The 26,636-nt window shown below is 38.5% G+C and overlaps 2 protein-coding genes across 5 annotated transcripts in view; one reads left to right on the forward strand and one right to left on the reverse strand.

Moving 5' to 3' along the window:
- The window catches only part of LOC134534890 (procollagen-lysine,2-oxoglutarate 5-dioxygenase), an 89,851-nt gene that overhangs the window by 26,041 nt on the left and 37,174 nt on the right, over positions 1-26,636 (reverse strand). For all 4 annotated transcript variants that reach the window (XM_063373565.1, XM_063373564.1, XM_063373567.1 and 1 more), the window contains one exon: positions 26,361-26,486. In XM_063373565.1, coding sequence (XP_063229635.1) covers positions 26,361-26,486 — 126 coding nt within the window. The remainder of the gene's footprint in view (positions 1-26,360; positions 26,487-26,636) is intronic.
- On the forward strand, positions 2,546-13,770 carry LOC134534893 (immunoglobulin domain-containing protein oig-4-like). The gene is made up of 4 exons (XM_063373569.1): positions 2,546-2,674; positions 5,561-5,747; positions 6,714-6,863; positions 13,256-13,770. The coding sequence occupies exons 1-4, from the start codon at positions 2,589-2,591 to the stop codon at positions 13,412-13,414; spliced, it is 582 nt and encodes a 193-aa protein (XP_063229639.1). The 5' UTR covers positions 2,546-2,588; the 3' UTR covers positions 13,415-13,770.

The following is a 26,636-nucleotide window of genomic DNA, read 5'->3' on the forward strand; positions in this document are numbered from 1 at the left end:
ATTTTTTGTAGAAAATCTAAATCCTTAAAAATATTTTCACAGCATATTCAATATTCAGTATTTAAATGATTTTTTTTGTAATGATCATCCCCTGCAATTTAGAATAAATATTTTGATAACACAGTAACTGTATGGTTCAAGTCATTAAAGATGACTACCATGCACATCTAGAATTATGCATCAAGAACCAAAATTCCTGACAATACCAGAAATTATACAACAAAATTACATATCTTGAGGAACGGTACCACAATAGGTACGAAGTACAGAAAAAATAGATTCAGTCAACTTCGGGGGTGTTAGTATTTTATTTTTATATTTTATACTCTCTTGAATGACTTTCATTGAGTGTGAAATTTTTCAAGTACCAAACATTTGATGATACTGAGGATGCGATAATCCAACGTATTCATTTTCATATTATTTAAACAATCTGGTCCTAATTAATAGTACCTACAGAATCATACAAAAATCATGTATATATGCATAAATTTGAATTTATTTACTTCAGTTTGAGCAGTTATTCCAGTTCCCAAAAATATAAACAAACACTTAAAATTTTGCTATTCTGGAACATCTCTGACATAAAATCACACTGTAAGAAGGTCGTGTTGGCTTCCACAGGTGTGTCGTATTCTGATAATCAGTCGGACAACCACACAAAACAACATGGCACTTCACCAGGTAACATCACCTTACAGCTGAACAAAAATCCTCTCAAAATATTTGCAATAAGACGTACCATTGATGTTTTACGAACTGTTTTATTCACTTCTGATGATCGAAACCTTGTTGCAAAATGTAAATATTACATTAATTTGCTCTTTTATTCCTAAATAAATTTAAGCAATACATATCACTATTTTATATTCTGTACCCAACTCTACAAGTTTGGTTTTAGTAGGTTATTTTTTTCATTCATGCTTTGGCAGCATCTGCTTTCGAAAAATTTGCAACATTATCCTAGATACAGCTTAAACTAACCATCCCTTTCTAATGCATCTCATTATTTATTGTTGTCACTGATTTAACACCCAGTGCTAAGAATTGACTAAGACGAGGAATTAGCGGGAACAACAAGAAATGAAATTCCTGATCCTACAAGTATTTTAAACTCATACTTCATGACTGACAAGCAAAGCTTTGGAACTTAACATAAATACTAGCAAACAGCCTAGCTCATGGCAAATTCCAGGTATTTTATGTGAAACATTGAAAAGCTTTCTTCTTAGGAAAACACATTCCAATAATTTTGGTACTTCTTGTGGTAAAATGTTACCATCAGAAACGAACAGTAACAGTTACATATTTTGTATCAAGAAAGCAGCTTACATAGATGCTCCTGCCAAAGATGTACCTTAAATTGATTTTTTTTCCTCTAAGGCCTCGTAATATAAAAGCCATCTAACAATAACTTGTAGCAATTTTTTTTCTTCAAAAATTCTAAATATTTCGACGCTTTTTTAAAATGCAAAAATTGTGCAATTATTAACTACAGGTATAAAGTAAATATTTTACTTTTAAACAATCTGTAACTTTGGCTTTGTTCATTGAAACATATTTCACACCAGTTATTTAGTTTATAATATCTACTTGTTCTGTCAACCAAAGAAGTTGTATTTTCACCATCTATCTCTTGGTTCCATATTTATTTTGCTTACAGGCTGCTACTCCCAGATTGTCTAGAAATTGCATCACCAAACATGGATGTCACATACTAATTCCATTTTGTTTTGCATTCCATGAGACTTATTATTGCCTGTACACTCAATTTTCATATGTTTCTACTTTTTCAACCAAACATTTTACAAAATAATTGACTTACTTTGTTCCTGCAATCAGGAATAAATTACACCAGAAATATATAAATGACATAAACTGAGAACCAAATGTGAAAGTATGAAGTAATAAAACTATATGGCCTTACTGAAATACTCTTCAAAAACAATTTTTCGTAAACTGAATGACCTATTGTAAGAAATAACACAATATAAGAATTAAATCATTGTAAAATTCCTTGTAAAGAAGCTGCTTCCTACTACAAAAAGTTCGACATTTCATAACTCTTTATCTAAATGCATAAACCATTATTTTGTTTTTAAGTTTCTAATTAAAAAAATAATTGTAAACACTTCCCACTGCTTTAGTAACACAAAATGTGGAAAATAATTACAAAAGTTAACACAATAGTTATACATATTATATACTGATAACATAAATAGATTATACGTAATTTGATATAAGTGATGCACGTTGTTTCATGTAAGGTATACAATACTCCAATATAAACATAAAGCTGGTGCTGAACATGCATTTCTTAATTAATTTTCTTCATGCAACGTTAAAATTTAAATCCACCTGCCCACAGAGGAAGCTTTCAATTCCCTATAGTCCGTTACCGCATACCAAAAGTTTAGTGCATGCGTAACAGTGCATTGTGAAATATGGGAGGAGGGGACCAATGGCAGCGAGGATAAAATGCAAATGTTATTATTAAAGGCAATTGGAATGAGTGGATGGCATTTGTTCTATTGCTTGAAGTGCTTAACAAGGGGCTATCGACTGGCGTTGCGGACCAGGGAAGGAACATGCTTGTTAAACCTCTTCTGTCGGCGATACGGCACGGAGTGGGTCTGGCCTACTGGAGTGTCACAACACACAAGACTTGCTGGAGGTGAGTAATCAATCACAGTGCACGCTCATCATCATTGCATTAAAAGACGTTCTCGTTACTGTGAACCAACAACTCAATATGTAATCTAACAACCACCAGAACAAACTACTTGCAAATGGCTCATACTTGTAATAAACCCTCTTGAAGACTGTACTGCATTGATCGAAACATCCGAGAAAAAGATTGTACTCTCATTAAAGGACTAAATCGTTATCACCAAAACTGTTGAACTACAAAATCATATGTACCCATAATATCATATCTAAAAGGATTTTAATCATCCCAGACTATGTTTTATTTTTTAATGTTATCTATAGGACATTAAATTTAAGAGATAAAATACATGTAAGGACAAATCTTAAGTTCTGACCAAAATGAGATGCAAAATATTAATTCACATATAAAATTCTAATAGCATATTTAAAACCAATTGTTTTGCACCTTTAAATCCTTGAATAATCAGTTTAACGATACAAGGTCCTAAATTTTTTTCCTTCTATAAATTCATGTTTTTCCTTCTGATATAAACATAATCCATTACACTACTATGTAAATTGTATACAAATTGTTTTATCATTTCAATAACTGCTAATATAATTAATTTAATAACCCTAAAGGCCAATTTATTGTTGAACCATTACAAAAACTAAGAGTATATAATTTTGAATTTACTGTTTGTATGTTGCCTTGGTTGTATAACTGGATTATTTTAGGATATTATTTTTAGATAAATATATAAATTTGGCAAGCAAAAAAAAAAAACTGAAATTGTACATTTCTAGTGACAGTGGACAATTTCATGCTTGCAACATTAAATAGTTCTTTAATAATGTCATGTGAAACACATATTCACAAGTAACACTAATTGACTTTAATTTACAAATTTCAGAAAAAAAAAAACTTAAGTAAATATTTTGCATAAGAACAGCTTTAAAATTAAAATGTTGACAGCCCATTTTGCATTTATTATTATTATTTTTTCAAATTTTTCTTCAAGCTTAGATTGCTACTTAGGAAGAAAACCACCCCTAGTGCAGAAGACCGGTTTGAACCCATAACCTCTCAAGTGCGAGTCGGACGTATTAACTCACGACCAAACACGCTGACCATTATTTTGTATTTATAAAAATTTGTCTGACATACTCGGCGTGTGTACTATAGGTACAGGCTTTGTTTACACATGTAATCTGTATATTTCAATACTTTTTTTTTTCCAGTGCATTAATCAAAATTATAAAATATAAACAGATGGGGACACAAACAAAACCTAACCAATCACAAATCTGAATGCAAGTTAGACATGAATAGTAATTTAAAACGTGTGATCACATTTTGTTCACAAACATGTGTCCAAAACTAACGAGAAAAAGTGGAGCTAGCTCAGATAAAACACTTTTGTATCACGCCCGTAGATTCTCTAAACAATAAGTAAATAATAGTTCAAAATCATAATAATAATTACTATTATCATTATTATTAGTAATTAATTAGTTGTAAGGTGACTAAGGCACCCGTTGAAAATTGATGAATATAATAAACACTTTAATTTAACATCCACAATATATTTATTAAAAATTCAATTTATTTTAATATTAAGCAAATAAAAGTAATTTATGATATTTATCAGAAATGATTATAATAATAAAAAAATATTTTAGAAAAAATTGTTTTTAGTAAAGAACCTCTTGAAAAATTACATTGTGTATTAATTGTCTCTGGTCATTCAATAATCTTCCTTGCTGAGGATTCAATTAAATATACACCAGGATGGCAACTACATAGGCAAACAACATTAGCATGCTATGCTTCAAATATGGCTTAACATCTATTCGTGACCAATTTAACCCTATCATTAGTGCTGGAAAAATGACACAAAAGTGGTTGTTGGTAGATTCATGTAGGCAAGTGGAGGCCAACAACTTGAATTACATATTAAACGGATAATCGCGGTCAAAACGTGGCAAACTAGGCCAACGGCTCGCTACTTTTATCACCGAGAGACGCTGAAGCTACCGGCCTCGTCAAAATACGTAAGATACGCCCCTGTGGAAGTTATCTCTGCAACACAGACTTGACAGCAATGCTAGGAGGAACAGGTTAGCAAAGAGCAATGAAAATGTTACACTGTAAGCGGATGAAAAGAGAATTCATACAGTCAGCCAGTGAAACAGTGATGAGTGTGGTTTATATATACAGTACACTCCCGATTATCCGCGAAATTAAGTGGCAGGGCCACCGCGGATAGTGAAAATCGCGGATAATCCGCAAAAGAGCCGAAAATGGGAAACAAAAAAGAAAACATTAATTTATACTTAAAAATCTAAAAATTTATGTTCAGTAAAAGTAACAATTAATAGTAAAAATATTTTTAATGATGCTAAAATGTTAGTACTTTACTGAATAATTAACATTCAATACATTTCAGTAATGTAAACATAAAAGTGCTCGGTACTTGCTTCGTAACAAGGATACAGTACTGTACGTACTCAAAAGACTTCATTAGACACTAAAAAAAGCAACCATACGACTATAAACAAAGCGCGACAGAGACAAAAACAGCAACGCATGCCAGCCTACTGAGTGAGTTCCGAGAAGGCCTGTGGCGTTTAACTGCATACTGTACACAATACAATAGTCAGTAGAGTTCAAATTTGCTCACTTGTAATAAAATACAGATTTACATATGTGCTGTGTATTTTCGTAGCAGGCGCGGATAATAGGGAGTGTACTGTGTGTCTACATTATATAAGTAGTAGTTTTAAGAATTTTTTTGTGTTCGAGGCAACACATTACAGTTTGCTGGCCAACTTTCAGCTCTCAGGCCAAGTTCTAAATTATCGCTCACTCATCAGCGAACTAAGCACACGGAGGTAACGTGCCTTCCAGGGCAACAATGAAGAGCAGCGCGCTGACCGTACTGCTACTGGTGCTGCTGCTGTGGGGCGGACCGAGAGGGGCACACGGCCGCAAAGGCAGAGGCCGGGGCCGCACCAAGAGCAAGGTGCAGATCGGCCTGCCGATCACCGGCCAGTACCGAGATCCAGAGTCCGACCAATACTACAACAACAACAACGTAAGAACCGATTGGCTCCCCGATCGCCCCCTCCCCCGCAGCTCGCAGAGTGACCGAACGAGACTGTGCAAAGGTGGAACATTGGACTCACGTTTACGAGGACATAGGTTTATGGCCTGATTGCAGTTTTTCCACGGATTCCTAAAATCACTCCAGCTTAATCTTAACGCAAAACCATTCCTTCCCCCAACTTCCTCGAACTACAAAGTTGAGTGTAACCGTTTAAACGACCTCCTTAACAAAAGACTGCAAGCCAATATACAGATATATGTGTATCTGTACCTCTGAGGCATAACAAACTATGTTCACTTTTTGCTAAAATGCATTTTAACAAAGATTTGAGCACCCGTTTTGCACACTTTATAGTTGTATACAACACTAACATCAGAGCCTAAAAATATAAAGTTAATTAATTGAGTAATTGCATAAAACTGCATGACCAATTAAAATATAATGATAATTAAGACATAAAAATATTATTTTAAGTGTAAATCATTAATATAATAACTAAAATAAATTTTTAGTCCAACAAGACTAATGTTGTCAATAGAAAGTAGCTGAGTTCAACAGAGAAGTAAAAAAGTCTTCAAACTGCTATTCTGAAAAAAATAGTTTTTATGTCTGTGAGGAACTGATATATTAATGTTAGTATTACAAATTTATATTTTTAATATAGTGTATTACACAACTATTTTCAATGGAATTCAGGTCTTGAATAAACTATTTTAAAAATACAATGTCCAATTCTGAACCCACTAAAATAAATCAGAACACAATTAAAAATTAATACATTTTGTACCAAAAATTTGATTAATTTACTTCTTACTTTCTACTATAACAAAGTAAAAAAAAAATTGAATTTTTTTTGGTGCAGCACCAGCTTTTTAAAATTTCCAAAGAGAAAAAAAAAACCATATGTGAATCAACTTGTTAGCACTTACTACAAATGTTTCTATTTTGTTACAGGGGGCAAAGATCCTAGTGGCATCGCATTTTGACTATGAATACACGCTTGGTCACAAGATAGCGTTCATGTGCGTGGCCAGAGGGTCGCCACGACCACAGATCACCTGGTTCAAGGACGGCATCGAGTTGTACGCTCACTCGTACCTTCACGTGAGTTCGCACGCATACCTCTTTGAGTGAGTTTGCACTCGTACCTTCACGTGCATTTGCACTCACACCTTCACGCAAGTTCGCAACAGAACTGCTCTGATGGTGAACAGACATTAAAACAAAAAAACTCTGATGCCCATTCTCAATGTCCAAAACTGTGAGTTTAAAAAAAAACAGAATATTTCCAAAAGAACTGCTTTGTATGTATATGCAGATACTTGAACACACAATAAAATTAATTCCCATTAACTTTGGCAGAAATAAAAGTGACTATTCTCTATTTAACTCACTTTTAATGTAGGTTTTATAGATATTTGTCATTTATCAACAGGACATGAAATAAGATCCTATAATTTAGAAACGTTATAAATCAATGAGAACAAATAGGAGTGCCCTATGAAAACCCAAAAACCAATGAGCAACTCCCACCACACTTACAGATGCTCTTATCTATATTCAACCCATTAGTAGATTGCAACAGTTAGATGCTTGTCTGCTAATCCTAAAGCCATTAAGTCTCTTGCCTAAAAATTGCTGTATTTTTTTTTTTGCTACTTACAATAACATAAGGTTTGTATTTATTTTGTTTTTCTTTCTGAAGTATATTTTATTATATCCTTCAAAACTACCAAGACTATTTATTAGTACCTAAATTTATGGAAAATTAAAAACATGCCAGATTCTCCGAGATTAAAGCAACGGTATTTAAAATGTATAAATTTTCAATTAAAATAACTACCCATTACAGTTTCAATATGTCTATTTTATTTATTTATTTATTTTTATTTTGGGTTCATCATCACAAAGTTATTAAAGATACTTGCATAGATAAGAATTCTATGGAAGTATGAAGGTCTTAAAGCCGTTACTTGTGATCAACTGCTAGGGTTCTGTATGTCACAATTTACTTTTCCCATGCTGCAAAGTTTAAAAGCAAGGTTTTTGAAAAAATGATCTCCCTTCTTTTGTTTATAAAACTGCTAGCCAACCAGTTCTCGGTGGAAAAAATCTACCCCTCTCAATCATCCCTCCTCGTCCATCACGGCTGGCTTGTCTTAGAATCTTACCTCCTTAGATTGAGCAAAAAAATGAAGTCTTTTTTTAATGGTTCCTCTACATCTGCATAATTAAAATACCTGAGACCAAAATGCCTAACATCTTGTATGACGTATCATGCCAGAAACTATACACCAATCCAATCCCTCACTTAGCACATCTTCGAATTGCGCAAGTTCATTTACCGTGATGTTAATTTTACCGCCCCAGTCTTGAATAGTAAGTCTGTAAATTTCAGATAGCAATAAATCACTTCAGACAAAAAAAAAACTTAGGCATGACACCACTAAGTTTGCTTCAACTCTGTAAACAACAGATGTGCCGTGGAAAACAGTTAGCTATACGAGGGGGGAAGAGATGCGTGTGCAGGTCTGACTACGCCATTGACTGTTGTACAAACATCAGCTATAGCAATTTCAGTTGCGGCTATTGAGTGTACGTCCGCGTGTATGCCGTCGGGCCGTACCGCTGTCGCCCGGCCACAGACCAGACCGTGATGAACTCAGTATAGCCAGCGGCAGGGAACTCGCACAACACAGAGCGACGTCTGCCCATTCGTCTGCCGGTAACTGTACGTGCGCAAGCACCTGTATGTAGGTGGAATCATATTGGAATCATGGCTTTCAAGTGAGAGCTTAATGCATCGTGTTCAAGTGTTTAAGACAGAACTGGAAGTGTTACGGCGTGCAGAATGTCACGAAGGCCACACTTATGTTGGTCGCACCTTAGTTTTAATTAAGTCAACTGTGCGCACAATCGTACGAAACAAGGACTCTATATCAAATGTTTATACAAACCTGATGCTGTTGGTTGTACTAGCAAGAATATATTTGAACTTAGATACCGGAACAGAAATGAACAGATGAATTACATGGAAAAAGTTGTTAAATGAATGGTGCAATAAAAAAAAAAATCACAGTTTTAACACAATTGGTGTGAACCAAGCGGTGATATGCAAATAAGCACTTTAATTTTTGAAAAATTAAAATGTAAATATATGAACAGTAATATCAGTTTTACTGCCAGTTGGAAAGTTTGTGGAAAGGTACGTGATGTGAGTTGGTGACGTCTGGACGGCGAAAGCCAACCAGCCGATTGACGATAAGAAGGTACATAACTACCTAGTTCCCGTTACCTGGTGTCGTATTTGTCAAACAAATAATTTGATGGTAGGCTTATAAAGATAAATGGTGTGACAAATTTACTGTGGAGTGTTATTCTACTTAAATATTATTACATAAAGAATATTTCCCTACACATTTTGGAACACATTAAGTAAATTGGCCTTGCTATTTATGGATACTGCTTCAGAATACGTGATTTCGAATAATATAAACTTTTTAGGAACGCATTAGTCGTGCTAAGTGAGGGATTGGTGTACAGTATGTTAGTGATGGCCCGATATCCAAAAACTTGATACCGATACGGATTCCGATATTTCCAAATTTTACCGATCCGATACCCGATATTCCGATAATAGGCCTATCTCATTTCTAACACTGATTCTATAAAATTGTGGCTCTGGAGTATTGTTAGAGACAATAATGAAAAATGTTAAATATTAATAAAACATACTTATGTGAATGTATATTATTTTTATTAATTGTAAAATATTGTAAATTCACATTAAATGAAAGCTAATAATGAAATTATCATAATGGCCTAAAAATAAGCTCTCTAAATTCAAGGTCAAAAATTAAATTGTTTTTCAAGGCCAGATAAAGCAATATTCTGGTGTAGGTATTACCTACAGTATGCAAAAAACATATTGTAACTACAAGGAAACAAATTTCAGATTTTTGTGGAGAAATGTAGCATTCGAATGTGTTCAGGTGAAAGGCGATTCCGTTTTTTGGTACAAATTCCACCTCCAGAGCTAAACAATCTTTCAGAATGAAATCTTGTAGCTGTCCGGTATTAGTCTCTAGTGTATTTGCTAATAATGTATGAATCACGAGTCACTGCATGTACTTAGTCCAGTGTTTCAACTGAAATCTACGAAAAATACCGTCCGAAAAACATCAAACTTTTGTACCCTTTGTAAAATTTCATCACGGTAAACGACACGCTAGAAAGGAAGGTCTTCAATTAGCAAATTTTGTGACAATTGTTCAAGTGTATCACTCCATTTATTGGTGCGAAAACACGTTAAAAATACGTGAAAAGTAATTTCAATACAACTTTGAAACGTACTGCAGAGTTTATAAAAACCACACATCTTTATTTATGTTGTTGGCAATGCACTCAATATAGCCAACATAATACCTTTGCTGCAACTTGCCCTACTTAAACACGTTCCATATTTTAGCTTTTGTAAAACTTACGTAACGTCTTTGTATAGAACAGCAGTTGGCGACCATGAAACGACACGGAAAGAAAATGCCTGTTATATCAAGCAGCAACTTTATTCTTCTTCATGTTTACTTACGGCTACACCACTTATTAAATTAAATATTGTCATTATTTTCGTTTATGTTTTCAATTTATGTACACTTAGTGAACTTCGAAAATTCGTCAAGCGAAAACATTTTGCGTATATCTGAAATGAATAAATATGCACTAATGACTGGGATTTGTGTACACATGAAAGAATTGTACCGTCGGGATGCATTGCAGTATCAGAAAGAAGAAATAGGCTTGAAATTGTTTCAGTGGAAAATATGCTTGGAATTACTAGGCAATATGGTGACGTGAAGAAAGATAAATTACGCCCGCGGAAAATAAGCTTGGAATTACGGTTAAGGTTATGTGAGGACTATTATTGGCGAGAGCAAACATCGGTTATCAAAATATCGCAAGTATTTACCGATGTCCGATATTGAAAAATGTGCCGATATTACCGATCTTCGATATCGGATATTGAATATCGGGCCATCACTACAGTATGTATTTAATTACTAGGGACAAGTTTATATGGTGAATTGTGTTAAAACTGAAATAACACAGAAATGCAAGTTTGAACACCATAAAGCACTGAAATGCAACTGAAAGCACAAAATAATCAGCATTTTAATCAAAAATTTTATACAAAGCAAAAAAACTTATTTTTTTTTAATATATTAAACTCAAAGTTTTAAGAAAATTTAAGCATGAAAGATGAACGAAATTGATGAACTACATAAATGAATTTTTTTTTAAAATACTTTTTTGATTTTTTAACCGTTATTAGTAACTCTTTTTTACATTAAGTCATTGGTACATTATTCACACAATTACTTGCAGATTTATTTGTATTGTTTCAAGTGCTTAGTCATGCTTAATACAAATTATTATATCGTAAAAGAGCAAAATACATCAGTCACATTACATTTTTTTTTGGTGAATTAAGTACAGTAAACTCCCGGTATATCGCGCCCCGATTGATCGCGGAATCGGGTATATCGCGGGTCAAACCATGTCCCCCAGTCAGAAATGAATAATAATAATGGAATAAATGGTTGACAGCCGATTAGGATAATTTTGCGTTGTAACTAACAAACTAAGCATCGGGCAGAAAAAAGCCTAGGCGTAGAAAATGTCCGCAGTAAAATTCTAAACAAGATATCTCCGTACATTATTCCTCTATCTTGTAGGGTTTTCAAATTATGGTCCAATCCAGCCCAGGGATATTTTCTGAAACACTAGTTCTTAACGTCGCTTTATCTCACAAATGAAGCATCGGACAGGGGACCTGATAAAGCCCACCGTCCAGCGACATTATCCAGCGTGACTCGGCTGGGGATTGATGTTGGATAGGCTTGGTTGTCGGCAAGCGCTGGGTAGGGAGAGGCTAGCCGAGAACATGGAGAGAGGTAGAGATTAAAGCGGGCAGAAACACCAGGGGGAGTGGGGGAGGGAATGTGTTCACGCAGCACACAGGCAGAGCATGAGTCACTTGACTGAGCAGCGTCGCTGCGTACAAGGCAAAATCAGGTAGTCCGGTGTTTAAAATTCCACTCCAGAATCTTAATTGGTACTTTACTGGACATCTGTATATAAATGTTTTGTTACAACTTAAACCTACAGACGTAATATTATTGGGTAATTCATTGTATTATACAAGTTCATCTTTTTGCTTTGGTATAATGTTTTAACATTAAATAGTAAAGTAAATCGGCTAGCGTATTTTTAATCTTTGCCCAGGAATTCCCAGTGGTCCAATATTTACGTGAACCATACTGTACCACTTTTGCCGTGAGGTAGTAAACAAGTCCCGGAAATGTTTATGTGTAGCGGTCTCCCGACCTTTAAACAGAGGCTGGGGAATATAACACTTGCCGATCCGAGCCACACACACTCAGCAACTCGACACAGCGTTTGGTGAAATAAGTAAAGACAAAGTTTAACACGGTTTTTAATACGGCGTCACTGATTGCGCTAAAATTAAATTGGCGCAATTTTTGTTTCCCACATGTGACCATTTATAATTTACTGTAAGCATGGATAATAAAGTTTAACCACTTGACACAATAGACGATTCTTTATTTTTTATTGTACGAATGCTAGAATCGTTTTTTTTCCTGTATCTGAGGCCTGCTTCTACAAAAGACAAGCTATCTGTAAGTAAATCTAGAATTTTTATTTTGTCAATCAAACTCGGTACTTTGCGATTCATATTCGGTTTGAAGTATCACTACGGCCTTTCTTTTTAGAAGACTTTGACCACAGAATCGTGTGTAACTGCACACACTGCACTTACTTTGTTACGGACACTGACGAAGCAGATACTGTGGCTAACACCACGAGACTGGCAGCAGCAGCTTGTGTGCTGCACGTGTGTATGGCGGCGTGTGGCGCGCTCGTAGGCCGTGCGACAAACTGTGCGCGGCACGCGGAAAAATGAAAACAATTCAACATTTAATATTTATCTTTAAAATTTATTATTTTTATTTTTTCACCCGTGTTTAGTGGAAACTGCGGATGCAAAGTCCGCACAAAGGCGGGCCGTCTATACTGTGCATGCTTGCCGACCTATTAGAACACAGGCGGTGTTTTATGCCTTTTGACCTTGGTCACATCGAAACATCGCGGTTATGCAACAACGCGGGTAAAAGTTATGTCCCCCGACAACCGCGTTAAATAGGGAGTGTACTGTACTATGAATCATTTAAGGAGTCATATTTGCTTAATATTTTGATATATTTAATATTAATTTATATTTGTATAATATTAATATTTGATATTAATTTTGCTATATTGAAATAAAAATAAATAAAAAAACAGAGTTCATAAAAAATAAAAACAATAATACCCAAATCTCCTGTTTCGAAAACAAAATTAACCTAAAAATAACACCATGAAAACCTGTCCCTGATCATCAGTTACTGCAGTTCTGCAGCTCATGTTTCGCTGCGCAGATACACGAATGGAAGATGGGCGAGGACCGGGTGAAGTCGAAACTGGAGATCGACCCGGCCACCCAGATGGATGCCGGGCTGTACGAGTGCTACGCCGACAACATGTACTCCATAGATCGCCGCAGCTTCAAGACTGACTTCAGCATCGTCTTTGACTAGTACCCAGAGGCATAACGTCGCTCCGACTGCACTCCCTCCATCCTACATACCGACAGTAATTTATTCCTTGCCCTAATGCTGGCATCAGTCGCCCGTAACAAGCGAATCTCTGAAATAACAACAATGTTCACTTCCCTTATTGAAACTAAACTTTGAAACATAGCATTTAACCCTTTTAAGTTTAAAACCTGACCCGTGATTATTAAAATTGTCCCCTGGGTACTCGTAGAAATAAGCTAAGAAAGTGATGTGAGTTAATAAAAATTATATGAAAGTAATCTTTTGTACAAATTTTTTTACTTTTAAATACATGCAAACTTGCAAAAAAAAAGTGAATAAAATCATTTGTGAATCAACAGTTTTGCCATCATTCTATTTTAGGTGATTCCTACTTCTATGCATTTAATTATTTTGTACAGTAAACCTAATCAGAATAATTTTTATTTTACCATTTAGATTGAGTCATTCAAACTTCTCATAAATGAGATATAGGACTGGACAGAACCAAAGTGCCATTAAATTCACACAAATTAAGACTAAGATGTTTGCTACGAACCTTTAAAAGAAAGTTTTGTACGCAAGTTAATGGGAACTCCCATTAACACACAGCCACTTGCGGGCTTCACTCCACTTCCAAATTTCAAACAACATAATATCACAATACATAAAACTTAATACAGTTTCACATTTCCCCAATGCAATAACACCGGTGGGCGATCAATTCTTCTTTAAACCCAACAAAAAACCCTTTCGAATTGTGCAATGCTGGAAATAAGTTATGCTTTTGTATGAATTTAATGGTAAAAAAAAAAATATCTAACAGTAATGACTTAACTCTTTGAGCAACAATAATTACTGTAGTAAAGTGTCACTAAAAGTAACTTTTCAATTTTGGCTAAGTTACGTCTGTCTGGTGAACAGGATTTCTGTCGAAATTGCAACCTCATATTCTTTTTGAGGTACGTATTTTGAGTTGAACTGTTCTCTGTACTTGTAACCAGTAGCAGCCCGAGACTTTGTAGGGCTCTGGGCCATTTAATTTTGCAAGGCCCTAATATTCTGGTGAGGATCCTTACCGATCCTTACTAGGGGTGCTCTACCCTGGAAAATTTGAAAAATAAATTATTCTTTAATACGTTTTCAAGGCAACCAGAAGCTTAAATATCGATCAACCGAATGTTTTTGGTAATTTATTTAAATATTAAAATTATAACAATTTAACAATAATAAAGATGACTTTTGCAATATTAAAATTCTAATAGTATCAACTGTAAGCATTGTAGTGTGTTGGTTCAAGGTCAAAATTAAAGAGTAACTCAAACAGTTTTAGACAAGCGCACACGTGAGTAATGCTTTGTTGTTTTCTTGTCTGCAGCGCCACCTATGCAAAATGACGTATCCTGAGCATTAAGCATTTTGTGTTCTGCAATTTGCAAAGAGTTAATCTGTAATTTCAGTTCAACATGCATTTTGTTTAAAGTCCATACTGGTTACAGTTGCTACATGCTTTAAAGCCAGTTGACTGTTCGACTGGTCGTAATTGTCGAGACGACAGACCTCTTTATTGCTGGCCTCAACATTCAGCTGACATAACGCCATGCAATTTTTTTTTCCTTTGGGGTTTTATGAAAGATCATGTCTATGTTCCACCACTACCTAATGATTTGCCAGAGTTGAGACAGAACTGAAGAGGCTATAGCTTCCATTACTCCGACTTGTTAACCAAAGTTTGGGAAGAAGTGGTCTTTTGTTTAAATGTGTCCCGTAAAACTAAAGGTTCACATACTGAAAATGTTATCATTTGCAGGAAAAACTACGTTATAAGCTACTGCAAATATTTTTTTTTTTAATCAAAGTTTCAATCGAATATCACAATATTCATGATTATTGAAAATTTTTATAATAAAATTTTAATATACAGTGAAAAATATTTTTACACTTCGCAGATGTACAAGAAAAATTTATCCACACTACAGTAAAATAAAAAAGTGAGTAATATACATGTATATATTACAAAGAGGCATAAAATAAAGGAAATTAAAAACAAATTGACAATTCATTTTCTTAAACCAGCAAATTTTAAGTCTGAAAGTTGTTTTGTTGATTTGGTTACATACATAAAATAGAATATTATTAATAATAATAAATATAAAACAATGCATGAATAATGTGCAGCAAAAAATTTTTTTTTCTTCAATAAATCATCTTAGCCTCAAACATGTTACATTATGTTTTTTCAAAGATTTTTTTTTGTATGAATGTGTCCGACATGGTGTAGTAGGCCCTACCTATTGGTAACAAATAATTTGGGGGGGGGAGAGAAAAAGAATATTTGTCGAATTGAATGTCCAGGTATCCAAATATTCACGAATAGCTACTTTTTTTTGAGTACTCGCAGACCCCTACTAGGTTAGTTTACCTTCAATCTGATGTGTGATTTGTAGTAAATAGTTAAGTGTTATAATCTTATAATATATTGAAACTAGGACATTCTTTTATGGAAATACTGTATAAAGGCCCGGCATGGATCCCTGCTAGTCGCAGGAGCCTGGCAAATGCCTGGCTTGCATGGCCCAGGAGCCGGTCCTGCTCATAACGTGGTAACCAAGACTACGACATAAACTATTACCCGCCTGTCCAACATTTACGCTCGAGGCATTTTTCGAAGTTACAATTTGTGGACAGTGGTATAATCACGAAGGCAGTTGCAGTCCCCGAGCATGACAGAGTCAGTTATTTCATCCCGGCAATTACAGGCTGAATCCTGTTAGAAAATATTGGCTCGTCAAATAGTACAAAAGTTTGGTAACACTTGAACTATGCCTGCCAAAAATTTGGATAACTGGCTCAAAATCTACTTTATAGCAAAAAAAAAAAAAATGTAGGTGTTGCCTTCAACATTGGGTTACTGCATTTTCCCAACTTTTCTTTTGTATTATTGCAATTCCTAAATGTGCTTCACTTTATAAGCATTGCATATTCTTGTTTATTAGTTTTTAAAAAAGTCAGGCAAATAATTTTGGTTTTCAGTTTTTTTGCCGGACTAACTGCCATGGTCATTTCATGTTTTTCCATGCCTGAGTAACGCATAAAACTGCACTTCTATGTTCTATACACAGTGAAAGGTCTTCAATTGGGCATTCCATGGTTCGAAACATTCTGTAATTCGTACAGACTCGGTTGTTATGGTTTTATTTTTTGTCCAATTTTGTTTTTAATTACGGGAGATTTTGGGGTTATTGGTTTAATTTTTGTAATTTTTTTTTTTAATACATATTCCACCAAAGAAATGTAGTGTTGACATGCTGCATTTTTACGATTAAAATAATTTGTTATAATTTTATCCAAAACAGCTACTTATAGATCATCATCATCATCATCATCATCATCATCAACCGTTTCCAACATGTGGCCGGGTCAGCCAAGTAAAATGCCTCCATCTTTCTCTGTCCTTCCACCATTCCTCCTTCTTCACTTTATTCCAGCCTTTTCCTCTTTCCTGCACTTTTAACTATCTGCTCTTCCCACCTCCTTGGCTTTTTGTTGAGTTTAAGAAAGTGTACCAGCTGACAAACATCATGGCATACTTAAAGCGTCAACCCTACACCGCTCCAGCTGAACTACTTATTAACGATAAATTGTTTGCATCACCGTGCTTTATTCAAATGCTATACATAGGGCCCCACTTTCATGGTAAATAAAATTAACAGATTTCGTCATAAAAATATCTTGATTTCGTCATAAAAATAGTCTCATTTCGTCATAAAAAACTGCTCTCTAAAATCATGGAGAAAAATGTAAAAATACAAAACCAACACATAAAATTATAAACCATACTACAATCATAACCCTTAAATTATACTAGTGATTGTGAGTTCCATAAAAGTAATTTTAACACTATCAGAGTTTAAAAATCATTAAAAGAATAGGCCTATGTACATGAATAAAAAAACATGTGTTTCCAGAATTAACAATTCAGTCTCCTAAAGTATTTGGAATTTCTTATCTCCGCCGGTTTTAATGAAATGAGGAAGTTAAAGAGCATAGAATAAAAGTATTTTCGGAATTTTTAAAATTTTTTTTAACAAATATCGCCCAACTATGAAAATATAAAATTTGATATCTCCTTAAGTATTTGGAATTTCTTATCTCCGCCAGGTTTAATGAAAAGAGGAAGTAAAAGAGCATATAATAAAAGTATTTTCGGATTTTTAACATTTTTTTTAGCAAATACCGCTAAACTACATATTTACTGCCTTCACTTTCAAATTCGAGTTGACGTCGTCCGGGCCTGCGGCCCCTTTGAGCCCGATATGACACCGCCCAACCACCGTTTCAGTTCAAACCTCCCGCTCGTGCGTGCGTGTGTGCGTGTGTGTCTAGCCCGGCAAGAGGGCGCTTAGCTGCAGTGCGCCGCACCCCTAATTTGCTACGTTTTAATATTATTTGTAAACCCTTTTTGTTTTCATTCGTCTTTGCCCCAGTGTTGTGCAATTTACTTGTGTTTTCTGCAATTTAAATAGGTTACCTTAAATAACTATAGACGTTGCCCGGGCGGACCCGAACAGGCACGGACTTGGACGAGGATAGGAATGCTTTTATATGAATTATCATTAAATAAGTAAATAGTAACAAACTTTCCATTGTCAGTAATTTTTATATATTTTTAATGTTTATCTGTAATTTACTCAACTTTCGCCGGGGCACGGAGTCGTAGAATACAGTAACGGTAATTGTGTTGGCGCGAAGGGCGCCATGTTGCCACCTGCGAGCGATGAGCTCAGCCCAGTCCATCTTCATCACTGACCGAGAGCAGACGCGCCAGCACCCCGGGGACCTCAACCTTTGTTCATCTCTGACCAAGTAATTTCTGTATCGTTAATTCTTTTTAAATCGCTTTCGTTCGTCATCCTCGGGGCAGCTCTCGGTCAGCGGACTGTTTAATTAATTAATTGACTCAGTCGAGTTTCTTTCATCACCGTGTAATAAGTAAACTTTGCAGCATGGCCACGTGTGCGGACCATGCCTTCACCTAAACCGATTCGTGCCTCAGGCTTTTTAACCGTGTAATGTGTAACGTGTAACGGGCGTGTAGAGAGACGTGTTAGGGAAATTAAATCTGGAAAATAAATATAAAGTGAGTATTTATTTAATCACGTGGTGAGGGAGTCTAGGAGTGTGGCGTGCCCGACGCCTAGAGCGGGCCAGGTCTGGGTAGCTAGGATAGAAAGGGCTGGTAACTCGTCCCCACTTGGGCTACGTCACGCCCTGAGTGAGAGACTCCGCCGGGTCCACGTGCCCTTCCACGTGGTGGCGCCCATAGTTAACATCTCGAAATCACCGGCAATGCGCGATCAGCCCTCAAATGGCGCCCAAGAGCGTGGGGCGAGTTACATCTTCCGCGAAAACCAGACCTGTACGAGCGTGTGAGATAGGCGGTTGTTACGCGGAGCGCGCGGAACTAAAGTTCGCGCTGGAACTATTGTTCGCGCGGAGCGCATAGCGGGACTCTGGCGCGCCGGCCACGTGACCAGCCGAGCGCACGCTTCCAGGAATCCGCGCACAAACAACGGACTCCGAGCGCAGTAAGTAACACAGTGCTGATGTGTTCGTGAGGACTGTTCGTGTGCAGAGTACCACGTGCGTAGACATGTATCCGTATCCGGACGAGTGTATCGGGTGTTACTTTCCCCGCCCGAGTTGGGACTTGCATGGCAGGACCGCCGCCGGATACGAGTGTGGCTACTGTACGGAGTACCGCATACACGGCGTGACGAAATGTGGAGCTAGGTCGTGTCCCGGAGGTAGTAGCGAGGGATACCGCTGCCAGGAATGTGCCGGCCTGTGGCATCGTGGCTGTATCGGCGAACGTGAATGGACCGTACTGCGCAAGTTTTTTACCTTCACGTGCGCACGGTGCACTGGCTACCTAGCCACCCAGGCGCAGTACGAGGCAGAGACGCTGGAAAATCCTCCACGACACGCCTCGACGCTTCCCGAAACGCCGACGTCGCTCACGCCGACACCGACTCCGATCACGCCGACACCACTCACGCCGAAAAAGACGCCGCTCACGCCGACGCCAACCACGCCGAAAACGACTCCGCTCACGCCGACGCCAACCACGCCGGAAAAGACGCTGCTCGACTCGCCGACGCAGCCCGTGCCAAGGACGCCGCCCGTTGCCGGAACGTCACCGCCGCACCAAGCCGACTCCTCACGCACGACGCCGACACCAGCACCACGAAGGTACGTCCTGACGCCACCCGCACCGTCACGTGTTACGCTACCGACGCCTACCGCCCTGACAAAGACGCCAGTCGTCCCGACGCCGACGCCCGCCGTGCCGACGCTCATCGACTTGACGTCTCCCGACACAAGTCCGATCCCGCCGCCGCCTGCCACACTGCGTTTCGTCGACCCGACGCCACTTATCCCGACGCCGACGCTCGCCGTCCCGACGCCGACAATTCCGCTTCCGCCACCTCCTGTCCTGGAGCCGCCAACCTCGGCACCTCTCGTCGACCTGACGTCTCCCGACGCTGGTCCAAACGCATCATCGCCAGCAAGACCTCGTTTCGCCGACCTGACGCCACTCATCCCGACTATGATGACGCCTGACTCGCCGAAGCCAACCGAGCGACGCCCGACAACGACCGTCCCGCCGCAGTCTGCGACGCCGTCCAGCACCCGCCTCGTGTCGGAGACACCTCCCGACGCCGGAATGACCTCGCCACCGCACCGAACCGCCGTCCCGACGCCACCAAGGTCATTTCCGGCGAAACCCGCATCGTCTCCGCCACACGACTCGCCACGGACGCCACCAGACTCGACGCCGACGCTTCGTGTCACCTTGTCGCCACCACCTGGCTTCGACGTCATCCGGCCGTCGTCACCGCTACCAGAGTGCGCAGTCGCAAACAGGACGCTTTGCGACACGATGTCCAGGGCCATGACGCCGAGACGCCTGAGCGCCGCCCCGCCGCCTGGATTTGCTCCTCTGTGCCCGCCTGGCTTCGAGGCACAGACGGATGAACCGGACCGAAAGAGACGGACGCGCGCGACGCCGACGCTGACGCCGCCTACATGCCCACCTGACACGACGCCAGAATCGACCGAGGCGCCACGACGCCCGATTCCGACGCCGATCGCCGCAGTACCGGAACACCGGTCAAGTGCCCTGCCGCACGAGACGCCACCCAAATGTCGCAAGTTGGCAACATTGGGACGCCGCACCGTGAAGAGTCGCCTGAGCTCCATACATCCGCCTGTCGCGATGCAGGTCGACGCCACGACGCCGGGACGCCCGACCGTCCCACCGCCGAACGTGACCGTCACCCGGACTTCGACACCTGTCACCCGTCTGTCACGACGGGCCGCGAAGCGCCCGCCTGTCGGCGAGGCTGAGCCGGGCCGTGCCGAGCGCCGCCCGCGCTTGCTGCCCGCCTGCCACGAGCCGCCTGACCTTGGCCGCCGCCGCCCCTGCCGGCCGGCGCCCTGGCCACCGCCACGCTATCACACGCAGCAGCCGCCGCAGCCGCAGCTGACGCAGATTTGGGGCTCGGGACAACTGGTGGGTCACCACCCACAAGGTTAGTCAGCCAGCGCCCATTCTGTCCGTGTGTATCGTCCTCCATAGTGTAAATATTGCTCAACTGTCATTTTGTAAACATTGCTCGCCGCCATCATGTAAACATTGCTCGCCCTTCCATCGTGTAAACATTGCTTGTCCGTCCGTCATGTCAACATTGCCACCTGCCCGCACAAACATAAACATCAACATTGCCACGTGGGAGTGCGCGACGTAAACACCACAGGCAACGCCCCCCAACCATCTGTCAAACGGCGCTGTCATATCGGCCTACTTTCGGAGGGGGCAATTGACGTCGTCCGGGCCTGCGGCCCCTTTGAGCCCGATATGACACCGCCCAACCACCGTTTCAGTTCAAACCTCCCGCTCGTGCGTGCGTGTGTGCGTGTGTGTCTAGCCCGGCAAGAGGGCGCTTAGCTGCAGTGCGCCGCACCCCTAATTTGCTACGTTTTAATATTATTTGTAAACCCTTTTTGTTTTCATTCGTCTTTGCCCCAGTGTTGTGCAATTTACTTGTGTTTTCTGCAATTTAAATAGGTTACCTTAAATAACTATAGACGTTGCCCGGGCGGACCCGAACAGGCACGGACTTGGACGAGGATAGGAATGCTTTTATATGAATTATCATTAAATAAGTAAATAGTAACAAACTTTCCATTGTCAGTAATTTTTATATATTTTTAATGTTTATCTGTAATTTACTCAACTTTCGCCGGGGCACGGAGTCGTAGAATACAGTAACGGTAATTGTGTTGGCGCGAAGGGCGCCATGTTGCCACCTGCGAGCGATGAGCTCAGCCCAGTCCATCTTCATCACTGACCGAGAGCAGACGCGCCAGCACCCCGGGGACCTCAACCTTTGTTCATCTCTGACCAAGTAATTTCTGTATCGTTAATTCTTTTTAAATCGCTTTCGTTCGTCATCCTCGGGGCAGCTCTCGGTCAGCGGACTGTTTAATTAATTAATTGACTCAGTCGAGTTTCTTTCATCACCGTGTAATAAGTAAACTTTGCAGCATGGCCACGTGTGCGGACCATGCCTTCACCTAAACCGATTCGTGCCTCAGGCTTTTTAACCGTGTAATGTGTAACGTGTAACGGGCGTGTAGAGAGACGTGTTAGGGAAATTAAATCTGGAAAATAAATATAAAGTGAGTATTTATTTAATCACGTGGTGAGGGAGTCTAGGAGTGTGGCGTGCCCGACGCCTAGAGCGGGCCAGGTCTGGGTAGCTAGGATAGAAAGGGCTGGTAACTCGTCCCCACTTGGGCTACGTCACGCCCTGAGTGAGAGACTCCGCCGGGTCCACGTGCCCTTCCACGTGGTGGCGCCCATAGTTAACATCTCGAAATCACCGGCAATGCGCGATCAGCCCTCAGAGTGCACGATCGAAAACAGTCACTACTTCAGGCATTTTGAACATACAAGGCTTACATTTACACAAAATCTCTTTCATACGAAAGCGTCACGATCTATGTAAACAATAACATAGACACATTTGTCTTTGTTCTTATTCTCCTCGTGACATGGCCGGTAGCCTACAACTCAAGTAGTTCCGGTTCCCTACCACGTTCGTGCAACTTCGGATTTCTCTCAAAAATTGAAATTAAAAAAATCGAAGGATCAGGTTAGGTTAGTCACAACATGTTTGTTTTCATTGGAAACTTCTGATTTAGCGGCTGAAGTGGCGTTAATACCAAAACGCAAAACTTTGGAAATCTTCAGAAATTCTTGCAGGGAACCGAAACTACGTGAGTTGTAGGCTTCCCTGACATGGCCATAGTAGTAATCTGTGCAGCCAGAGTTTAACTCTCACGTTTTACAAACGTTTTTCGCAGGCGGTAATTTCATTTTAAGGTATCGATTCTCATATTAAATAAACCGTAAATGGGACCGAGTCGTATGGAAATGTTAAACTGATGAAATACAGGAAGAAAACTATGATTTTAAGCGTAAACGTGATAGCGAAGTATACAACTCGATTCTTGAATCGATACTTTCGAACTCAAAACGTCTCGCAAAAGTCATATTTATACAGTTGCTACCGAAGCCATTATGTTTGTTTTGATACATGTACGAAGACGAAAAGTGGTTAATAAAGTAGTCTTTAGGTGGGAAATTTGTGTTTAGGAATCTACTGATTTAAAAATGTTGTCTATGTTGTTATTAATTTAATTGACCATTCCAGCCAAAAAAATTGTGTACAATTAAGCAGATTTCGGGTCAATTTCGCGAAAAGGGTTTTTTGTGTGGAATTTCGTGTTTTAATTAAAATTGCTAACATTTCGCGTTATTTCGCTTTATTTCGCGGTTCGCGAAAATTTCAGTGCCCTAGCTATACATGTTCTAAACAGAAGACAATGACCAATTATTTGTTAAGTAATGATGTGTAAAGTTATTTTTATATTTTTTTAATATCTTGTAAACAATATAGCTAGAGTCAAGATTTTATAGTTTTAATTTTAAATTTCATTTTTTTTAATTATAAGGTGTCAGTGTTATTGTTTTTTATTTTTGAAAAAGCTGTTTTGTAATACTTACGCCACCAAAATAATGGAAAAATTAATATGCTACATTCTTACGATAAAATAATCTGTAATAAATTGGTTTAAAAGATACATTCGTAACAATAAAAATTAATCGAGCATTTGTGGTTTAAAAGTGATGCAATATGAGCTGCACAATAAAACCAATAAAATTAATTTTTCTGATCGATGCACTTTAGTAAATTTTTGTCCAGAAGCGACATTCCTTGAATTTAAAAAAATTAAAAGATTTTTTTTTTATGATGTGAATTACTTTAGTTTTGGTTAAATCCTACTTAATTCCATGATAATATTTGCATGTCAGTGCTATATGGTGTATTAACTGCATTTTGGTGATATTTCGGTCTTATCGTAATACACCATATTTTCTTGTTCCTAAATACAGGAAAGCTTCACTATAAAGAACATGAAGGGACCAAAAAATAGTTGAGTTTGTTATACTGAAGTTCTTTATACTGAAACATAAGCATTGTTATAAATATGTATACGATAAACACATGAAACACCTTAAGTGTACTAAGGTTCAGTATCTCAGTCAATAGTCTATGGCCGCTTGAAGAACCTGTTCACATACTCTCTGCTGATGCTTTGTCTATGGTCAGGAGACATGTAGCGCAGAGCTGCCAACCTCAAATCACACCCATCAGTAATGACTTTTATATTAAAAAGTACGTGTAAATCATGCACGATAAATTTTTCCTGAGGAATTATGACACACACAAGGTAAAACAAGGACAATAATTAGCAAAAAAAAAAAATGAAAAATATAGGCCTATGTATATGAATACAATGAAAATTAATGAATCGAAGGAAAAAAAAACTATTTGAACAATACAATCACCTGAATATGTAAGAAATGTCAATAATTTTACAAGAAATTTTCAACCTTCAATTCAAAGTATTCAAAGTTATACTTTCAAACAACTGGCTTTTTATTTGCTTCTTTTATTCTGGTTGGATAAGAACTGTCTTATAAACAAACAACAGAAGACAAACAAAATAAATTGTAAACAATAACTCTGCGTTCGTTACTTTCGTTTCTTCAGATGTAGCGAAAAAACTACGATATGGATTTATTGCTCGTCATGAATATAAAATGATCCGCATGTTTCTTTGATTCAATATGCTGTCTACAGTCATCCCTTCCACCATGTGCAATCGAAAAGTCACACGTGCATACATTACAAAACGCGTGGTGTTCCAAAACATTTGAAGACGACAAGCATGGCCATTCTTTTGAATAGTTAGGTCTTAGGTCGAAAGTTTTGAAGAATTGCGTTCTTTTTTTTTCTCCCCCAGAACACTTTTGTTCTGTCACACGCTTCATTTCTACAACCGGCACTGAATCACACAACACTATTGAAAAACGTAAAAAAATTTCACGTCTGTAGACACGACAAAAACACCATGATGAAAAAAATGACTTACAAAAAATAAATTAAAACAACACAGGTTGGCCAAAGTACCGTACAAAAATTATTGTGATGTAAGTGGCCAAGGTCGTTGTGGCCAACAAACGAAAAGTCCGAGAATATGTACTAGTTGTATCGTAATACCATCCCATTATTATTTCAAAACACGAGAATTAATCTACTTATTTCGACAGTACATGCTACATGCGCACACATACTAGTTCCGTTATTTGCGCAAACACGTGATGTATTCGAACTGCGTTCACGAAACAGCGCAGCAGAAACGGAATTTTTTCCGTTACCGTGCAGCACAAAGCCTTGTTCCTGTAATAAACCAGTGATATTCCGTAATTCCGTAGTTCGGTGTTAAATCCGTAATAGTTACAGAAAATCCATAATGGTTGGCAGCTCTGTGTAGGTTATGTTTTTGTTTACGTACACGTTGTTACGTTTGAATAAGAAAATTAAATATAAAGTACAAGTTTTTGGATGGCAATTTTTTTCAAAATTTGCCTCAAGTTTGTTCGTTCAAGTGAATATTTTTGTTTCAGGAAGAAACAGGCCGTCGTAAAATTCGTTAAGATGAAATAAAATTCAAGGTTATTATATATGTTTTTAGTGGGACCAAACAATGAGTTCGTTTAAGTGAAGTGTTCGTTTAACTGAAGTTCGTTGTACTGGTGCTTTCCTGTATAGGGCATGTATACAATAATTTTTTTTGTTACAAAACTTAGTTTTTATCATAATAAATGGTAGTTTGCTTATTTTAGGATTTTGTTTTGCTTATTATCCATAATACATTGATTATACAGATTTTCGATTGTCCGGTTTGCCTTTGGTCCCAGTTAGTCCGTATAGACGAGATTTAACTGTATTTATGGTTTTATCGCTATTCACCATATACTTATGCCTAGTAATACGGCACCGGTGGAGCCACTCAAATTCTGATTTTTCAGGTAAATTCTGGCTGTTGACCTAGACTGCCCGGTCACATTACAGCACTGGCATTTTTAATTCACTCATAGTTTCTTGTTACCATCGGTTTTTATTTCAGTACAATGTTTGCTGATTTATAGCAGGTTACATTACCATAATTTTTTAAAAAAGACCAATGCTCATCTGTATTTTCTCTTTCTGTAGAGCAGCTATTACAAGTAGTTGAATACCATTGTACCGTATCATAAACTTTTTGGTATTCCCATAAAAACTATAATTAATCTGGCAAACTATCTTTTTCAGTATGGCTGTGGTCACCAACATGCCGGATTCAAGACCTTTCACTCTACCCATTTTCAAAATATTTCATCGTAAAGATCTGGTACTGTTAAAACACAAAAATCCCAACACAGCATGCAAAGTTGAGCATTACCGCTACAATGGCCAGAACACACGCTCACCTCCTCTCGTTATGTATGATGTCCATGTAGTCCAGGGAACGAGCGTAGAAGCCATCAGGAGACAGGGCCCCCCAGAAATTGGACCACGCCTTATATGGCCGCATCAGAAGTGGAGCGACAATACTCCTGCCGTACAGATATCACAAGACTTTGTAAACACTCAGTACAGGAACTCAAACTCGTACACATGCCAAGTCACAACTAGTATTACTTGTTCTGAAGACGCCTAATTCTATTCACGAAATGAACACAAATACACTGTCGCCCAACGTGTAT

This window comes from Bacillus rossius, chromosome 8, assembly GCF_032445375.1.
Source record: "Bacillus rossius redtenbacheri isolate Brsri chromosome 8, Brsri_v3, whole genome shotgun sequence".
Lineage (NCBI taxonomy): Eukaryota > Metazoa > Arthropoda > Insecta > Phasmatodea > Bacillidae > Bacillus > Bacillus rossius.

What these genes read in the sequence shown, in the direction of transcription:
- LOC134534893 (XM_063373569.1), top strand. Translation starts at nt 2,589, where the DNA reads ATGCTTGTTAAACCTCTTCTGTCGGCGATACGGCACGGAGTGGGTCTG. An exon ending in ACACACAAGACTTGCTGGAG is followed by an intron (nt 2,675 to 5,560) that starts GTGAGTAATCAA and finishes CGTGCCTTCCAG; the next exon opens with GGCAACAATGAAGAGCAGCG. An exon ending in ACGCTCACTCGTACCTTCAC is followed by an intron (nt 6,864 to 13,255) that starts GTGAGTTCGCAC and finishes TTCGCTGCGCAG; the next exon opens with ATACACGAATGGAAGATGGG.